Consider the following 20,190-nt stretch of genomic DNA (forward strand, 5'->3'; position numbering starts at 1 on the left):
TGAGCAGTACAGTTCCCAAACCAGGCAGTGATGTTGCCTGTCAGGATGCTCTCCACTGCTCCAGAGTAGAAGGACTTGAGGATCCTCACTGAGACCCTGAATTTCTTCAGCTGCTTGAGGTGGTAAAGACGCTGCCTCGCCTTTCTCACCAGAGTGTCTGTATGTATAGTTCATGTTAAGTCCTCTGTGATGTGGACCCCCAGGTACTTAAAGCTGCTCACACCCTGTCAACAGAAGTCCCATTAATAACCAACAGTGCGTGCATCCTTAGTTGTATTCCTCTCATAAAGTCCACAATCAGCTCCTTAGTTTTGCTGAAGTTCAGGAGGAGGCTGTTGTCCTGGCACCAAAGTGACAGGTCAGCTACCTCCTCACGGCAGGCCTTCTCGTCATTGTCTGGGATCAGGCCCACCACTACAGTGTCGTCAGCAAACTTGATGATGGTGTTGGAGCCGGACCTGGTCTCACAGTAATGTGTGTATTGTATCGTCGGAGACCTCGTCCATCTCCACGTCCTCCGCTAAATGGGCCACGTGATCATCATCGGAGTAGTTGGAGACCCCGTCCATCTCCTCGTCCTCTGCTAAATGGGCCACGTCCTCATCGGAGCAGGGACCCCCAGGGTCGACATCCTCCGCCTCTGAAACATCGCTGGAGGACGCAGACAATAGAGGTGGTGGGGTCTGTGGCCGGGAGGGTTGACCCGGTCTGGAGGGCTGGTCAGGATGGCGCTGATGGAACTTCCTGATGAGGGTGTGGTCCAGAATGTGCCTCGCAGGGACCCAGGACCTCTCCTCCGGGCCATAACCCTCCCAATCCACCAGGTACAGCAGGCCTCTCCCACGCCGGCGGGAACGTAGGAGACGGCGGACAGAGAAGGCAGGACCCCCGTCAATGAAGCGCGGAGGAGGCGGGGGAGGCGCCAAGGGGACCACAGCACTCTCCCGGACTGGCTTGACCTTGGATACGTGGAACGTGGGATGGACGTGCATGGACCTGGGGAGCTTGAGCCGCACTGCCACCAAGTTGACGACCTTCTCGATCTTGAATGGGCCGAAGAACAGAGGAGCAAGCTTCTTAGAGTCCACCTTCAGGGGGAGGTCCCGGGTGGAGAGCCAGACCCTCTGGCCCGGCTGGTACTCCGGGGCCTGGGAGCGGCGACGGTTGGCGGCAGAGGCGTTGCGGCCAGCGGCTCGGAGGAGGGCGGCCCGGGCCCGGGTCCAGGTCCTGCGACAGCGGCGAATGAAGGCCTGGACGGACGGGCAGGAAGCCTCCCTCTAAAGGGCCGGGAACAGAGGTGGTTGGAAGCCGTAGGCACACTGGAAGGGGGAGAGGCCTGTGGCCGAACTTGTCAGGGTGTTGTGGGCATATTCCACCCACGAAAGCTGCTCAGACCAGGACGACGGGTGTTGAGACGTCATGCAGCGCAGGGCCGTCTCCATCTCCTGGTTCTTGTGCTCCGTTTGGCCATTGGACTGGGGGTGGTATCCTGAGGACAGGCTGGCGGTGGCCCCCAGGAGCGAACAGAACTCCCTCCAGAAGACCGAGGCGAACTAAGGACCCCGGTCGGATACCACATCTACCGGGATGCCATGGAGGTGGAAGACGTGATACAACAGTAGCTTGGTGGTGCCCTTGGCCGACGGGAGCTTCGGTAGACGCACAAAGTGAGCCATCTTGCTGAACCGGTCCACCACGGTCAGGATAGTAGTGTTGCTGCTAGACGGTGGCAGACCGGTGACGAAGTGCAAGGAGATGTGAGACCAGGGGCGATGAGGAACCGGCAGTGGGTGTAGGAGACCGGCAGGAGCAAGAAGAGAGGGTTTGTGCTGGTTACAGGTGGGGCAGGCATTGACGAACCCTCGGACGTCCTCACCCAGGGAGGGCCACCAGAAGCGACGCTGGACGACTTCCTTCGTCCGCTGGATCCCCGGGTGGCAGGTGAGTCGGGAGTTGTCGGCCCACTGAAGAACCTCGGAGCGGAGGTCAGGCAGGACGAACAGACGGCCGGGCGGACATGCGCTGGGTCCAGGTTGGTCCTGGGCGGCGGCTCTGACCTTCTCTTCCACCTCCCAGGTGAGTGTGGCAACTAGACGGGAGAACGGTAGAATGGTGTCAGGGTCAGCAGCGTCTTCCTCCTCCTCCTGGAACTGCCGGGACAGGGCGTCAGGTTTGACATTGCGTGACCCCGGCCGATAGGAGAGGGAGAAATTGAACCTGGTAAGGAAGAGCGCCCAACGGGCCTGACGGGAGTTCAGTCTCCTGGCGGACTGAATATAATCAAGGTTCTTGTGGTCAATCCACACCAGGAACGGCAGCTGGGTTCCCTCTAGCCAGTGTCGCCACTCCTCCATGGCCAATTTGACTGCGAGAAGCTCCCTATTCCTGATGTCGTAGTTCCTCTCGGCTGGGGTCAAACGCCTGGAGAAGAAGGCGCAGGGATGAAGCTTCTGGTCGGAGGCGGTTCTCTGGGAGAGGACAGCTCCGACTCCCATATCGGAGGCGTCCACTTCAACCACAAACTGCCGTTCGGGGTCAGGCAATACCAGAATGGGGGCTGAAGTGAACCATGCCTTCAGGGCCAGGAAGGCGTCGTTGGCGGCGGCGGACCACAGAAACGGCACCTTGGAGGAGGTTAGGGCTGTGAGGGGGGCAGCCACCGTGCTGTAGCCTCGGATGAACCTCCGATAGAAGTTGGCAGAACTCCGGGGCGGGCCAGGTGGTGACGGCGGAGACCTTGGTGGAGTCCATCTGGATGGTCCCCTTCCCCACGACATACCCCAGGAAGGAGACGGACGGGACGTGAAACTCACACTTCTCCGCCTTCACAAAGAGTGAGTTCTCCAGGAGGCGCTGCAGGACCGCCTGGACGTGGTGGACGTGCTCAGCTTGGGATTGGGAGAAGATCAGGATGTCGTCGAGGTACACAAAGACAAATTTGTTGAGCATGTCCCTGAGCACATCATTGACCAGGGCCTGGAAGACGGCGGGGGCGTTGGTGAGACAGATGCATCACCAGATATTCTTAGTGACCGGAGGGAGTGTTGAACGCCGTCTTCCATTCGTCCCCCTCTCGAACAAGGACCAGATGGTAGGCGTTGCGTAGGTCGAGCTTGGTGAACACCGTGGCCCCCTCCAGGAGTTCGAAGGCTGATGAGATGAGGGGCAGGGGATAGCGGTTCTTGACCGTAATGTCGTTGAGACCGCGATAGTCAATACAGGGGCGAAGCGACTTGTCCTTCTCCACGAAGAAGAAGCCCGTCCCCGCCGGGGATGAGGAGGGACGGATGATGCCCGCCACCAGGGCATCGTTGATATAGGCGTCCATGGCCTCTCTCTCAGGGGCGGACAGGGAGTACAGGCGGCCTCTGGGGGAGGTGGAGCCAGGCTGGAGGTCGATGGCAATATCGTATGGCCTGTGCGGAGGAAGGGATGTCGCCTTGGCCTTGCTGAAGACCTCCCTGAAGTCGAGGTACTCGGCGGGGACCCCCAACATGTGAGGTGCGGAGCTGGAGCTGGTGGATGGCTGAGGTGCGGCGGCTTGCTTCAGGCAGACCTGATGGCACATAGGACTCCATCCCAGAATAGCCCCTGTGGTCCAGTCGAGGTGTGGGTTGTGACGCCGGAGCCAGGGGAACCCCAGGAGGAGAGGGTGACGAGGTGAGTGCAGGATGCAGAACTGTATCTTCTCGTGGTGGGTGCTGGACAGGAGCATGCGGATGGGCACCGTCTGATGGGTGACTGTCCCCAGGAGGCGGCCATCCAGGGCAGTGGCAGGAACCGGAGAAGGCAGGAGAACTCGACCAACACCCAGCTGCCATGCTAGGTTATCGTCGATGATGTTAACATCGGAACAAGAGTCAATAAGTATGGCGAGGGAATGTGAGCATTGGGGCAGCAGCAGCCGAGCCTGACACAGGGGGCGTGGGTTGGAGGAGGGTTTGGAGGTGTGGCTCACCAGGACCTCCTCCGTCACTGGCGAGCCCGGCCTTTTACCGGACACCCGGAGATGTAGTGTCCAGCTAGACCGCAGTAGAGACAAAGGTTCCCCACCCGGCGTCTCTCCTTCTCCTCGGGGGTGAGGCTGGCCCGGCCAACCTGCATGGGAGGGGCCTCACTCGTGGGTTGCCAGCCCGGAAGAGTTGGGAGACGGGTTGCTGGGCGGTGCTCCACTTGGCTCCGATGCCTCTCTCGCTGCCGGGCCTGGATGCGTCGGTCGATACGGGAAGCAAGCTCAATGATGCCATCGAGAGAGGTGGGCAGGTCGTGGGAAACTAGCTCTTCCTTCACGTACTCTGCTAATCCCATCAGGAATGCGTCAATCTAGGCTGCCGGATTCCACTCGCTCAGTCGAGCCTGGGTGCGGAAGTCGATCGCGTAATCGACCACGGAGCGGGACCCTTGACTGAGACCCAGGAGACCACCAGTAGCATCGGGACCCCGTGATGTTACCCCGAACACCTTGCGGAGCTCGGCGGCGAAGGCTGGAAGGAGGAGCAGGCTGGTGTGCGTCGTTCCCACTCGGCCATTCCCCATAGCCGAGCGCGGCCCGTCAGGTGATTTACGGCGAACGTCACCCTGGCATCCTCGGAGGCAAAGGTGTGGGGCTGCAGAGTGAAGAGGATGGAACAGTTCGTGATGAACGGACTACAGCCGTCTGTGTCTCCAGCGTATCATCAAGCGGTCATCAAGAGGCACAAGCTACCTTGGAGTACACTCGCCAACGTTACCACAGATGGATCGCATAATAATATGAGTGGTATTCAAATTTCAGGAAGCATGAGAAGCACATCGGGGCAGGAGCATGACAGGCAAGATCGCAGCTGCCCGCCACATCCCTGCCCACATAGCTCGCACCCCACCCATCCTGCAAACTCTAGGCCTATTGTGTGGTGTATGTACGGAGTAAGACTTTTAGCACTGTGAGAGATAGGTGAAGCACAATCAGATCAACGCAGTGGGGCAGCAGGGCAGTGCCCAGGCAGCCCGGTGCGATGACAGGAGTCCCCCCCCCGACCGAAAGAGACCACATGGGGAGCCCGCGCCGTGCACACCCAGACAGGCTCAGGTGCCCGCCTGGGTCACAGGGCGGGGACTTGGATCACAAGCCATCTTGTAGACCCTATTCTCTCAGCTGGAAAATATTTACTATTATTCGGACATGGTGAATAATGATAACTAAATGTTGCTGTCCAATTTTGGGGGACACTGTGTTTCATCAAAATATTCCAAGGTTACATTTGAATAAAAGATTATGAATAAAAAATTTATTTATTGACGTTTTCCACTTTATTCTGACAAATGCCGGTGTTTTCAATTTCATCACAAAATGCGCAATAATGATTACAGGCAAGCTACATATGAATTTCACAAAAAACATCAGTAGTATTTTCAGGATACCTTCATTCCTTGTAGCACAGTGACATATACTGTACAAGCACATTGTACATAAACACATCTAAATAAAACATTGCACAATAATAGTCCATAGGCTCCAGTCCACCATACTTTTCCGGGCAGAGGTGGGCCAGATTTCTAATGACTAGAACCACTGTCACTCGATACATTAGCTCTGATAAATCATTGTTGTAACGTTCTTTGTCCCAGCAGCCCCTCGGCAGCAGTGCGCCCACTGAAGATGACATCATTAACAGAGACGCCGTCATATGAGGAGCCAGCCAGACTGAGGGGCAGGAGGTTCTTTCTTATGTACTCACGCATGTACTCTGTAGGCACAGACAAGAAAAAAATACATTTTCATTTGTGTAAGCATTGTTATGTTAAGTCAACAGTTGGACCTATTAAAACAAAGCAACAACGATCTGGCCTCTTTATGATTAAAACTAAATGGGAAGACAATGTTAAATCTACCTGTAAGCTTAAAAGAAACTCACCTACTCGTTTCCAATGTCCAAGATGATACTGAGGTATACAGTTCTGGCGAGATAGAGGAAATCAATATCTTAGTTGTTAGCATTTTTCCCACTAAACAAAATGATGATGGTTTCATAACTGCCAAGAGAAGAAATTCGGTAGCAGCTCTATCTGACGTCACGTACTGAACTTTGTAAAACCCATTCCAAACAAAACTAGATTCGGGGGTAGGCATGTTGGGCTTTGTGTTAAATGTTTGTCTCAGGCTTACATTTAAGATAGTATTTTATTGATAGACCGTAAATTCAGGAAATTAATTTGTTTGACACCTACATGATTTGGATCTTCACATTTAAACATTTGTTATACATTTAACATAAATTATATGTTTTAAGAATTTGGTCTCCAATCTTAGCGACCACGCACTAGTCAAAATTAAGCCCACTACCTGACAAAATGTGTTTCAATGTAGCATTGCCTACACCAGGGGTGGGCAAACTACAGTCCGCGGGCCACATCTGGCCCGTTGGTCTTTTTAATCAGGCCCGCCGAAGATTGGTACAGAATTCATAATTATGACTGCATTCATTTGACCTTGACCTGTAATGCCTGGCGTTTCACCAGGTGGCGCATTAGGCGCAGTGACTTGATTTTGCGGAGCCCGGGCTACTCTCTGTTATTGCTCTGCTACTACTCTAAACCCAGCTGCAACAATGAGTGGGCCAAAGAAAAGAAAAGTTGACAGTTAGTGGCGAGTGTTAAATAAGGAATGAACAACTAAATACTTTTTTACCTAGGTCGGTCAAAGGCTGTATGTCTTATTTGCCAAGAAACGATTGCGGTTTTAAAGGAATACATCAGCCCTCACTTTTCTACCAAGCATGCAAATTACGCTAACAACCAATCAACGCATAACGGACGGCTACCGCTCAGAGGTTGGCAGCTGGCTTGCAGGCTCAGTAAAACACCTTTATCCGACAAACTGCCATCCAAGAATCAAGCACGAAGGAAAGTTATTTGCTGGCATTCAAATTAGCAAAAGCCAGCAAGCCTTTCTCCGAAGGGGAGTTTCTCAAAGAGTGCATGGTAGAGACAGTAGGTATCTTGTGTCCTGAGAGCAAGAACAAATTTGAAAAAATTAGCTTATCACGCAGGACACTGACTCGCCGTGTTGAATTAATTGATGAAGACCTAGCTAGCAAGCTAAACAAAAACGCGGAGTCATTTACATTATATTCTTTGGCACTGGACGAAAGTAATGACATAAAGGACACCGCTCAGCTTTTAATTTTTATCAGAGAGATTAATGACAATTTTGAGAAAACGGAGGAGTTTTTGGCCATGGAATCCCTAATAGGGAAAACACGGGAAGAGGACTTGTATGACAGTGTGTCGGCGGTCATCAAGAGGCACAAGCTACCCTGGAGTACACTCGCCAACGTTACCACAGATGGATCGCCAAATCTGACGGGAAAAAACGTCGGACTGCTCAAAAGAATCCAGGAGAGGGTGAAAGAGGAAAACCCTGAGCAGGAGGTAATTTTCCTAGACTGCATTATTCACCAGGAAGCGCTGTGTAAATCCGTATTGCAGCTTGACCACGTGGTGAAGCCAGTTGTAAAACTTGTTAACTTTATTCGATCGAGGGGACTTCCCCATCGTCAGTTTATTAAGTTTCTTGAAGAAACTGACGCTGATCACCGGGACTTGCTTTACCATTCTAATGTCCGCTGGTTAAGTTTGGGGAAAGTATGTCAACGAGTGTGGGAGCTCAAACAAGAGATTATCTAATTTTTGGAGCTACTTGAGAACGCTGACAAGTTTCCTGAGCTGAGTGACACAGATTGGATTTGTGATTTAGCTTTTGCTATGGACATACTGACACACATGAATGAGCTGAACGTGAAGCTACAAGGGAAAGCCCAGTTTGTGCATGAAATGCATACAAACGTCAGAGCCTTCAAAACCAAGCTAGCTTTATTCTCAAAGCAAATGCCAAACAAGTCATTGGCTCATTTCCCCACACTGGCTACGTTGAAAGAGGCCCCACAACATGTGAAAAAATACAGGAAATCACTGGATGACCTGCATGAAGAATTCTGCTGTCGGTTCTCTGATTTTGGAAAAATTGACAAGTCACATCAGCTGGTGTCATGTCCCTACTCACAAGACCCTGAAACAACACCACAGGAGTTGCAGTTGGAACTGATTGATCTCCAATGTGACACCGTCTTAAAGGAGAAGTTCAACTCTCTTAAACTGGGTGAGTTTTATGGTTCATTAAGCGCAGCCAAATTTCCAAACATCCAGAAGATGACACAGAGGATGCTGGTGTTGTTTGGCCCTACGTATGTGTGATGAACACCAACAAAGCACCCCACAGATCCGAGTTGAGTGATGAGAATTTTGAGAATTGCCACAACAAAACTAACACCAGACTTCGATGCACAGGCAAAAATGGGTGATCAACAACACTGTTCCCACTAAAAGGTAAGTGTATTAACACTGTAATGCTTTTTTTCTGTTTATGTTTGATATGTGTGCATCTTGTGCTGACCCGGCCCGTCTGTCAAATTTTAAAAGTCAATGTGGCCCCTGAGCCAGAAAGTTTGCCCACCCCTGGCCTACACGGACATTGTTGTAACTGGCTTGTCAACACGAGGACTTTCACGATCATGTGACGAGTTTTAGTTGGTGATTAATTGTCATACATGTCTATAAGTCTTCGCCTATTTGCAATAATACAGTGGTTCTTAAACTTTTTCGTAGTGTGCCCCCACTTAGATCTTTTTTTCAGCTGAGTACCCCCTTCACTGGCAATGGGAGTAAATAAAAGAAAATGAACATAATTGATGTACTGTATGTGCGTTGCATGTGTTTTTTTATATTATATAAAACCAATATCTTTTAACATTTTTTTTCCCCCGGAGTACCCCCTGTAGTTATGATGGAAATTCACCTCATTAACATTCTATTCATCTGCATCTTTTCAAAAAATGAATGCGGTCACCTCAGATCATTGCATGGTGTGTAATACACGCACACGCACACACACACACACACACACACACACACACACACACACACACACACTTTTCATAGCTGCATTACCACATCAACATAATACAAATAAGTAATTGGACTCCTCTGTGTGCCTCGTCTGTGTGCCTCTTTCTGCAGCTTTGATTTGTTTGTGCACTGTTTGGTAGTCTTTTGGTTTGTGAAAAAAACATTTTACACAATACATTTTTGAACCATTTTATAATGCCCACTAATATCTTGTTATTTTAATGCTGCACCCATTTTAACTTCTTTTCCCCATTCTTTAGTTGAAGAGATGATGGGTATATCATCTAGATGACTCAAGAGGCGGTGGTGCCTTCACTTTAGAGCTGTAGAGCTAGAATGAGGTTGATCAGTGAGGCTTGCATGCAAACCCCCACCCCCACCCCCAGGCACACACACCCGCACCCATACACACACCTTGTGCAGAGCCAGTTTGCTCCAGATTGGCATCACAGATACTGCAAGATGGCTACGAATGGCCTCAGTGGCTTTTGTGATGAGAAACTCCTCAGACACCTTCTCGGGTGGCCCGAATACTTCCTGGAACCAGGCCCCGCCCATCATCACCTAGGAGACATGGGGAACATTCCAATTGTCCCATAGTTCACATTGAACAGCATTTTTCTGGCAACCTTGCCACGTGAGGTTCCAAACCATGGGAACTGCCAAGTGGAAAAAAATCGAAAGTGTACATTCCATGGTCAATTGTGGACATCTTACCCACGATGCATTGCAAGTCTTCTCTTTCGAATTTATTGGAGGACTCTCACTGTGAAAAGGGCTATCCTTGAGACTCTGCATCACCAGTGGTGGTGCCAAAAAGAACTTTTCTAATGGCCTTCATTTAAAAGTAGAGATTAATTGCAGTGAAATTACAAGTTATATGTTGCCCGTTTTTCCCCTCAACATTGTAATCATTTGATGAGAAACATGATAGAATCACCAAATGCATCACTAAATCGCCAAATGAATGTAAAACCAACATAAAAAAAGTATCAATTAAATCAAATAATATTATTTCAAGTGGAAACAGACAACTTTTCAACTTCCCCCCCTAGCGTTTCCAAGTGGTATTATTATTGGTGCCGCTGTTACAAAGACAACCGGATCGCTTTACGTTTTCCTCAGAGCCTAGCTCCATGAAGAAATGAGCAACACAACTTTGGAAATAAGAGAGAAGAAAGAAGCATGTCCAATGAAGTGGTAAATTAAAAATTGTCACAAAGTGAATAAAAAGTAAAAAGTAAGTTGTGTGGCACGCGCAACTTGGACCCTCTCTCCGCTGTTCAAAATCGCGAAGGATAACATTGGTTAATCTAGATATCGCTCTCATTTAGTCGTTAAAGCAAAGTTACAAGTTAGTTGCGAGACTGCATTCCACTTTGTCTGGTTTGGGACAGTCATTTGGAGTGCTATCTTCTTCCTCTTTTGGTTGCGCAATGGTTGATGCACTTTCTTCATGCCGTAGATCTAGCCTTCAATTGCCCGCAGATCTTACCCGATGGCAAACAGAATTACATAGTGAAAGCGAGGCTTATAGGAAACATATCTAAATGCCGTTAGCGTCATTATTCTATAGCCATTAAACTGTGCAATCAACATTTACTTCATAATAATAAGTTAGAGCAAAAACGTTGTCTATTTGCACTTTAATGGCACGATTTAATTGAAAAGTTATGCTCCGCTGTGAACAACAGAGCTCACTTTAGACTTATTTCGTTGCCCATATCAACAGAATATCGTATACATTTGAAAAAATTAAATTGCAAAACTAACAGTCTACAGAAGCCTTTAACAGCGAACTCCTACTCAACGATATACCCAAAAGGAAGTAAACAAAAGGGAGTGCAACAAAAGCGTAAATTACGTTCCCTTCAAAAAGTTTGTCAGTAACAAAATAATTCATTTATTAGTAGTTATACATGTATGCATCTGCTACATTTTTCTATATATAGAGTAAAAATAGTGTGTACCGTCAATCTGGTAGTGACTCTGTTAGGACTGTTGTGTTGGGGGAACGGCACAGAGTCGTAGACCACTCCGAGGAGACCCGGATCCTCCCAGGAGGGAACCAAATGACCAAAACCCTGAAAACGAACCGTTAAATTGTGGTTGGAAACTCTACTCAGCTTTGGTAAATGAATAAGAATATATTGAAGCGATTCCCTTGCCATATTTTCCATATGGGTCTTCCAGGAGCAATCAAACTCACTGATGACTCACTGATTTGTTGAAGGCTTGTACAACAGGTTGATAGGGAACTTCCCTTGCTTGCTATGGCTATTAAATAACCTGCATCCTTAAGGAAGTCAAGGTGGTGTGTTATTAATACCTATTTTCCACTGCACGAAAAACCCACTAACATCTTGCTTTTCTCTTTAGTGGGAAAGGTTACACCCGGCAGTCAGTCGTGGGACAAATTACCCTGCAATGGTCACAGGTTTTTAATCAGCTCCAGCAGTCCGCAGTGATGGAAACATGACACCTGGGTAGACCGGGTAATTTTCACCTCTTTACCATCACAATGCAACGTGCGTTGAAGTTCCGAGCGTCATGTCAATTTGACAAAATGGTTTTAGCCATAGAAAATGCTTTTCAGAACCTCTTGCAGCATGAAAACTTCAGGTGACTGCGGGTAATTTATTCTAAATTGTAATGGACAAAGGCCTTGTGACTCCCTCTGGCATCCTAAGGAACAAATGCCATCGGTCCGGAATAGGTCTTAACAGAGGTCTCAAGAGATCCACTCTGAATTCTATTGGTCCGCTCCGCTTACAAAGGAAGCCAAAAAGTGAATTCTAAGGTCAGTGTGCCTCATTTGAAAGGAAGAGAAGGAGAAGTTGCATGCTCCGAGGGTGATCTCACCTCAACAGGGAGGACTGAGCCCTCGTACTCCAGGTTGACCACAGCGACTGTGACCGTGGGGATTTCTTGGAGCCGCTGGATGAGGGGTTGTAGAGCTTGAGGCAGGGCTGAGGACAAGGCTAAAAGGCAAAGATAGGGTACATGGAATGCAAAGAATTGAAATATTCAGCTCGATACCGGGATTTCCCCCTTCCAACTGTCTTCCATGTAAAGGTGCAAGTATACTCATGGCAAAAATGTACTTTGATGAATGAAAAACACTGACTAAAAAAAATATCATGTTTTCTTTTGTATATACACAGTATGTATTTTTCAAATTTTTTATCTCGGGCGAGGCAACACATCGATGCACTCAGTTGGTGAACTTTACACACCCAGGCTATAAAACATTGACATTAATCTGAATTCAGAAGCTGCCTTCTGTATCTATGCCCCAAGTAAATGGAACACCGTACTGAGGGACCTGAGAGAGGCCCCCACACTGAATACTTTTAAAAGCAGGTTAAAAACCTTGCTGTTCGCTATAGTCTATGATTGACTAACTGACTGACTGACGTCTCTGTCTGTCTGTCCGTCTATATGTCGGTCTGTGTTGCTGGTGCTGGTGCTGGGGCTGCTGCTAACCTTATACCTAAGCTTAACCCTCGCTTACCTTATGGCTAAAATTAAGCATCTCTAACCCTATACCTCAACGTAACCGTCTCTAACCTGAGTGACTTCTCCGGTTCCGGTGAGAGCTACCACTTCCGGTTCCGGTGACGTCTTTGCGTGTGAGTTGCTGTTGTCTTTTTTGCTGTTGTTTTTTGTTGTTGCTGCTGCTGGAGTTGATGTTGCTGCTGCTGTTGTTGTTTTGTGGCTGCTGCTACTTGTGTTGCTGTTGTTGTTTCTGTTGTGATATTACAGTGAGAGGATCATAAGAAGGGTGTGTTTTCGGAGAGATAGTCAAAAGGATCTCCCTCCCGAGGTCAGAATGAAACACTTGACCTAATTAAAAGACCGTGACTGGATTAAGATGAGATGGTGCAGACAGTTGAAATTCCCGTTTCCGGTGAGGGCTACCACTTCCGGTTCTGGTGATGTTTTTGCTGTGCGTTACTTCATTGAGATGAGATGGTGCACACTGTTGACTCAATACAGATGAAGAGATTTCTAGTTCCGGTGAGAGCTACCACTTCCAGTTCTGGTGATGTCTTCGCTTGTGTGCTATTTCTGCTACTATTGCTGCTGCTGTTTTCTGTTGCTGCTATTGTTTCTGCTGTTATTGTCATTGCTGCTGCTAACCTTATACATAAACTTAACCATCCACCCTGACTGGATTAAGATGAGATGGTGCACACAGTTGAAATATCAGTGTCTGGTGAGGGCTGCCACTTCCGGTTTCGGTGACGTCTTTGCTGTGCATTGCTGCCCTGAGAACTGTTGACTCAATACAGATTAGATTTCTGGTTCTGGTGTGAGCTACCACTTCCAGTTCCAGTGACGTCTTTGCGTGTGGGTTGCTGCTGTTGTTGCTGCTGGTGTTGATATTGCTGCTCCCGTTGTTGTTGTTTCTGTGGCTGTTGTTGCTGCTGTTGTTGTTGTTTTCTGTTGCTGTTGCTGTTGTTGCCACTGTGGTTGGAGTCGCTTTTATTGTTGTTTTGTTGTTGCTTTTGTTGTTGCTGTTGTTTCAGGGGCATTCTTTTGTAATGACCGGCTGACAACTACGTTCTCTCTTTCTTTTTTGTATTTCGTTGTAAAGCGCATTGTGTTGCGCTGGTATTAAATGCGCTCTATAAATAAAGTGTGACTTTACTTGACTAATCTCCAAGGAGGTGTGACGATGGCATATTATGCAGTATTGGAGGATATTGTCAAGGGCATTTTTAAAGATCACCAGGATCTGTTGATCATTTCTATTTATGTAATAACCTGGAAACTCAACCACTCCAACCGGAGACCACCTTATGTCAAAGTCCCCTCCACCATCCGCTTCCCAGCTACAAGCCTCAATGAGCTGTACCATCCATATACATCAACAAAATATATCAATATATAATAAATCTAATTCCCCTATAACAAAGAGGGGGTCCATTGCTGAGATGCCTAACACTATTGGAGGAGTAGATAGAACATTCACCGCCTCCTTTATTGCTGATCAGGCTATAACTCGTCCTAATATCACATACAAACACTAACGGTTGCACCAAAGGTTTGACTTCACAAGGCTGCAAACACTACAGTGACCAAAGGTGTAATCAATTTTGGTGCCAACAAAGCTAAGTTCAGGCTTCAGTACAATCCAATATTTACCTTTTGCTGGCAATGCAGAGATAACATGGTCAGCAGATAGGCTTCCATCCTCTAAGTGAATCTGCAAACACAAAGCCACTAAATGTACCAAAACACATTACCGTGTATAAATCCGAGCACACAATGGTAATGAAATGTTCTCCATGTCATGCAGAGTGAAGCACATTGAAGTAGACCATTTGGCAAGACAGCGGAAAGCCTGTCTGTGGTTCTGATACAACCTAGACTCAAGATAAATACATTCTTGCACAAAAAGCAGCATGGGTATATTTGATTTGGACTCGCTCACCTTCCATCCTGAGGCAGAGGGGTGGAGCTGTTTGACCACAACAGATCTGTGGAGTTCAACTCTTTCACTTCTTGACAGCCAATTAGTGATGGCTTCTGGGAAAGACTCCAAGCCCTCACGTAGAGACCATTGAGCCCACGACTCTTTACGAGACCTCTTGGCCAACGTACCTGGGTGGACCACGGGACCCTGACCTTCAGGATTACATAGAAAATATCTATTGGAATTATACACCACTGGAGTTGTATGTTTAATCCACCGAATACAGACAAGATTGCCTGCACAAATGCTTGTTTCAAATTATTTCATGTTTATTGCAAGATGGTCGTAGAGTGCAAGCCATCGTTTGGTGTTAAGGATAACAGCAGTCGTCTATTTAATGATGATAAAAAATATAGGATTTATTTTATTTGGTATAAAGTATAATATTTACCTTTTTTTTATTAAATTCAATTTTGAATATCAACTTTTATTAGCTTGTTTTCACCCTGTTTTTAATGAATTTAATTATTTTATTATTATACTTTGTAAATTCATTTTGCTTTGCTTTTATTGTCACTATCTGGTGGCCTTCTTTTAATGTAAGTGTTTGAGTTACATGTTGTGTATAAAAGGTGCTATATAAATAAAGGTTATAATTATTATTTCCCTGGAAACCCACACATCTATTACTCAATACTACTGTGTACTGTCATATTATTTATGCCATATTGACTGAAACTAGATAACATGTCTAATCGTAGTATCATACCAATAAATATAAACAGGCACGCTTAATCGCCCGCAACTCACTGAAATTCACCATGTGCTTAAATATGATACATATGGCACTTTTTGATTTTACCAAACACTTGGCCAGCCCCGAAATCAGCCCAATTTTAGCAATCCATTCATCCATTTTTCTACAGTCCATTATTGAATCATAGTATATTATAATACAGCACTGTAGGGAGAGTTGATGAAGTGAATATAATACTGTTTTTTGTTTTTTTTATTGAGCTAGAGGTAAGTATAGGGTCCCCTTTTGTATAATTCAAATATAAGTCAGGTATACTCTGAATGAACCGAGAACAAGGTGATGCCTATCATTTTCAAGTCCACCTCCAGTTTTTTGGCACTCCCCTTTGCAATAAATAAATTCTGCAGTTATCGCCATGTTGATTACAAAAATCCGAAAAATGTATTCGAAAGCTCAAAATCTGAGGGTTAGGGTAAAAAAGGGCAAAAAAAAACAATTTTTTCATTCAGGAACAAATTACATTATTAGTCACCAGCATTCACTGTGAAATAAAACCATTTTGTGACTTTCGTAAATGATCGACTACAGACTTTTGAAGACAAGTCTACTGTGCGAGTCACCACGTTCACTTTCATACTCCATTATTGACACCAGCTAGTAGCCTAATCTTGCAGAGAATCTGCTTTGTTGCCAATACACCAATTCATATTTACAACTATGTTTGATTAACTGCACGCTGATATTTCATTTGTCGAAAGAATTATGGGGAAAGCAGGAATTTCAAATAGCTCCAGAGATGTCCTTTAAAGTTGCAATGTGTCATTTTCAACCACTAGAGGGAGCCTTACCTGGTGAAGATTACTTTCTGTGCTTTAATTGTCAAGGTCCATTTGATGTTAGTCAAACTAGGGCAAATTGTAGGTGCCCAGCAGCATACTCACGAATATTAAACCTGAAGTATACGTTTTAATATTATTCCTCATAGGCGCGTGTGTTCATCCCTGAAGTGGGTATGCTAGAAGAAGCAGCAAGTGTTTACCTGACCCGAACAGCATGCCCAGGACTATGGAACCTCGGTGCTGCTCCGCATTGTGCAGGGATGGAAAACAGGAGCGCACACTCAACTTCCTGCAGTCCCCCGCAAACACGCCACGACACAAACTGTCAATGGCTATGTCAGCCAACTGTCCCCACACACACACACACACACACACACACACACACACACACACACACACACACACACACACACACACACACACACACACACACACACACACACACACACAGTAAAGGTAACATTTTGTTAATCCTGGGGGGAAATTTTTCACTTAAATCTACTGAATATTCGTGAAAATACCTGGAATGTGACTTTTTGATTCTGGCCTTGTCCACTAGATTTCCCATTTCCCACATCCCAAAACGCGTACTACACACTAAATGGTCCTACTATTGTCCAGCATACTTTGGTATGCGGGACAAAATCAACGATGGCTTCTGAGACATACTACATCGTCATACAGCCGTGCCGTTTTCTTTCAGCACTTTGTCTTTTACTGCGATCAGATCCACTTTCATCTATAGTTACCCCACTGAGATCCAAACTTGGATAACCCATGCCCATGACCACACCTCCTGCCCCAGCCGTCTACTGACAAACGAGTGAATGGACTCGTCCTCTTCCTTGCCTCTCTTTACCAGCATCTCCATGGCGATGCTTTGCAGGATCGGACGAGAGAATGGAGGGACTGTATGCACAACGCCACTGCAGAGGAGAGGGGGAGTAAAAAATGGAAACAACGAATCAAAGAGAGAGCAAGAGAGAGACCCCCCCCATTTATTGAGAGATGTTATTTATCTCACAGCAGCTGGTAACCACTGTGTAGATTATAAGCTAACACAGAACCTAGTATGAGTGGCAGTATATGGACTGAGATAAGGAAAATAAAGAGTCAAATGTTTCACAAAATGTCATTTTAATATGACTTTTTTTCTTAATGGATTTAATAACTAGCCCGAAAGTGTCATCTCCATCTCTGAGTTCAGCAGAGGTTGGATGGAAATCCAGGCCATTTTCAAATCCTGGCATGCATAGTGCCTTTAGGTAAACATAAACGGTTATCATGAATAAATTCTGACCAGCCATACCCAATTCCCGATGGCATCTTGTGTAGTTTTCCGTTGACGTAGAGGTATTTGTTCTTGGAAGCTACATGACTGTAGGGGACTGGTAGCACTTCATTCTTAAGGCCTATGTCCTCCACCTAGGGAGAGAGAGAGAGAGAGAGAGAGAGAGAGAGAGAGAGAGAGAGAGAGAGAGAGAGAGACGATGAAAGGTAGTGATGAAATAGATAAAAATTACTCTCATTAGCGGATTTGATGGAAGAAAATTTATTACAGACAACATGGTTTTCTGGAAGTCGTCAATTTGGTAATAACCACATTTTTGTGCGTGGGTTATGTGGTAGTGGTTTTGGCACCATCTGCAGTTGAGGGGAGCCAGCAATCGACAGGGGACGCAGCTTTTGGAGATTGGGGTACTTAGCAGAGTCTTTAAAAGCTACTGGATGTTTGATTGATCATTTGTCTGAAAAGACAAACGCCCAGTACAGTCTGGTATTCTGTTCCACCTCTTACCCCACAACGACAAGAGAGTTGTCACTGGGTAATAGAGAAAACGGTTGATCGCTTTAATACTTAGATGATATACAAATATGAAACCGACTTCCCCTTTATCAACACATCTACAGTTATAAAAAGTACAGGGTCATTCCAGGTTCTTTCTGTCAATCTATGGATTCAGCAAGTGGTTGTAGATTGCACACTGAAGAAACAAAATATGGTGTCCAATATGTATACTATGTTGCCTACCATATTAAGTGTGTTCAATCCTACTGCTCCAGCAGGTCGTATCCCTCTGGGTCCATGTTCAAACACCGCCTTGTCTGCGCGCCTAGTTGAACACAGCCAGCCACCATATCGACTGCTGCCTTCTAATACAATGACCTAAAGGTAGAGGCAAATACAGATACAGGAAGTTGTCAGAGAAATATTTTTTTGTATCTATTGAAACACAAGAATCAACAATTTAGTCACTACAGCCATGTTATGTTAGGAAACAATTAGCCCTTTTGACTAATCACGATGGGCCTCGTTCATACATAATTCATACAAACATGCAAATCTGACAAACACATTTTTTTAAAGAAAAAAGGGACAATATGAACAATGCATGGACTTAATTTAATGTTTCATTTCTTTCACTACATTTTTTTCTTCTTGAGAACACATAGAAGTCACAAGTAATGCAAATATGAATCTAAATGTTGTGGATGTTAAATTATATTTTCTATTCTATTTATATTTTTAACACGAATTACAAAGTAGATGTGCTACTGTTATACAGTATATATATATATATATATATATATATATATATATATATATATAGTATCAGAGTGCGGGCTTTTTTATGTACACAAGACATTTCTGTATGTTAAATCCTATTAATTTGTGAATTGAGGCTTCCCTCCCTCCCTTCCCTTCCCTTCTCCTCCTTTTGACTGGAGAGATCAAAAATAAATAATAACTATGAACACATATTTGAGGAGTTGAATATAAGGGCCTATCAACATTAAGTTTAAACAAAGAGTGTAATGAAAGACTTACGATGCAATGAAGTACAAAGTTCGTAAATGTGCATTACCTTGGCGACTTGGGAACTCTTAGTTAGATAGTAAGCTGTAGCCAATCCCCCAATTCCCCCTCCCAACACCGCAACTGTCCTCATTTTCTCTGTATAGAGACAGAAAGCCACACACACACACAGGGAAACGAAGTATTACTTTGAAACATACGATAAAAATGAAAATGGTAGCTTTGTTCTTATCAGATTGTGGGAGGGTGGGACTTCAGACGTTGAGTCTGTGGCCAGTTGATATCATGCTCACGTTGCATTAGGAAATGTGAGTATATTGTTGCTGTTGTTTACCGGTCTACTCATCAGTATGCTGAAATGTCCCTTGTCTGCTCACTCAAGAATATAATTATTTGATTTCACCTTTATATTACCAGGTTAGTTTCACTGATATTCATAATCTCTTTTACAAGATCATCACATTAAATTTCATCAAAGTTCTGCCATTATCCTTATAACAACAAAAATATGATCTCCCAAAGTCGATTACCGACAAATTACAGCAGCTTTGTTACGTTTGTAGTGTATTTTACTTATGTTTGGAAACGGAAACGGTATTAATATCCACTGCATTTGATTCAACCTATGTTGACCAAAGCATCTCATCGCTTCGTGGCATATTGCTTTGCAGTAATGTCAAAGCTTTATTTTTGCCTCACCAGTCACTATTATCACCGTCAACTAACTAATACCAATGTCAAATGAAGTCCAGTTGTCTGGAGCCTTCGAGTCCAGCACACTGCGGAATGAACGCCGTCCGAAGTTATTATTTATTATCCGATGAGCTAATACCAGTGCACATATTGCACACTACGCTGGTATTTCAGGTACTTATCGCGTACTATTTCATACAAAATATAATTTAAATGTTGTTGAAAATCGACCTTTATGGAGGAAGTTGAAATCCAAAGTAAATTAAAAAAAATCCCTTCCGTGTAGTCTGCGGGAAGGTTACACGTTGAAAACTTCCGCCAACGCTACATTTACAATAGACGTGACGACTGTGATGTAACTAATACGAGAAAACACACAGAACGCTCGTGTGACGCCAAACCACAAGCAGTCCATGTCGTCAGAAAATTATCTTCTTCGTTGGTGTCGTAGTTACTTTTTCTTCTTCCTCCTTTTAATTCGCGCTTGGCAAACAACTTTAGTGTGCGGGCCCGCCACTCACTGGTCTGGAGTGTAAACTGCAGCTTTTTACCCTCGAACAGTTCTGTTGTTTTGAGAAATTCTACAAGTATCTACGGCAAACCGTTTTAACATTTAATCCATAGGACGAACTAGTACATTTTTAAAAGTTACTAGTACTTGTATTTTAGTTACTATTTTCTATTCCAACAGTTACTAGTAACTATTTTAGTTTCACTA

The 20,190-nt window shown here is 45.5% G+C and overlaps 1 protein-coding gene across 3 annotated transcripts; it reads right to left on the minus strand.

Moving 5' to 3' along the window:
• Nucleotides 1-5,285: 5,285 nt before the first annotated feature.
• ppox (protoporphyrinogen oxidase) lies at nt 5,286-19,880 on the minus strand. 3 transcript variants are annotated; one of them, XM_080006180.1, is made up of 13 exons: nt 19,704-19,880; nt 18,829-18,917; nt 17,994-18,128; nt 17,271-17,386; nt 16,821-16,887; nt 16,162-16,306; nt 14,384-14,577; nt 14,095-14,155; nt 11,806-11,924; nt 10,914-11,027; nt 9,358-9,507; nt 5,895-5,937; nt 5,286-5,726 (listed from the first exon to the last, which is right to left on the minus strand). In XM_080006180.1, exons 2-13 carry the CDS (start codon nt 18,910-18,912, stop codon nt 5,581-5,583), a joined length of 1,374 nt encoding a protein of 457 aa, XP_079862306.1. In that variant the 5' UTR covers nt 18,913-18,917; nt 19,704-19,880; the 3' UTR covers nt 5,286-5,580. The 3 variants fall into 3 exon arrangements, with proteins under 3 accessions (XP_079862306.1, XP_079862305.1, XP_079862307.1); XM_080006179.1 differs by having other exon boundaries at nt 16,755-16,887; nt 19,704-19,879; XM_080006181.1 differs by having other exon boundaries at nt 5,576-5,726; nt 5,872-5,937; nt 16,755-16,887.
• Between the last annotated feature and the right edge of the window lie 310 nt (nt 19,881-20,190).

Source organism: Zeus faber (assembly GCF_960531495.2).
Source record: "Zeus faber genome assembly, chromosome: 8".
Lineage (NCBI taxonomy): Eukaryota > Metazoa > Chordata > Actinopteri > Zeiformes > Zeidae > Zeus > Zeus faber.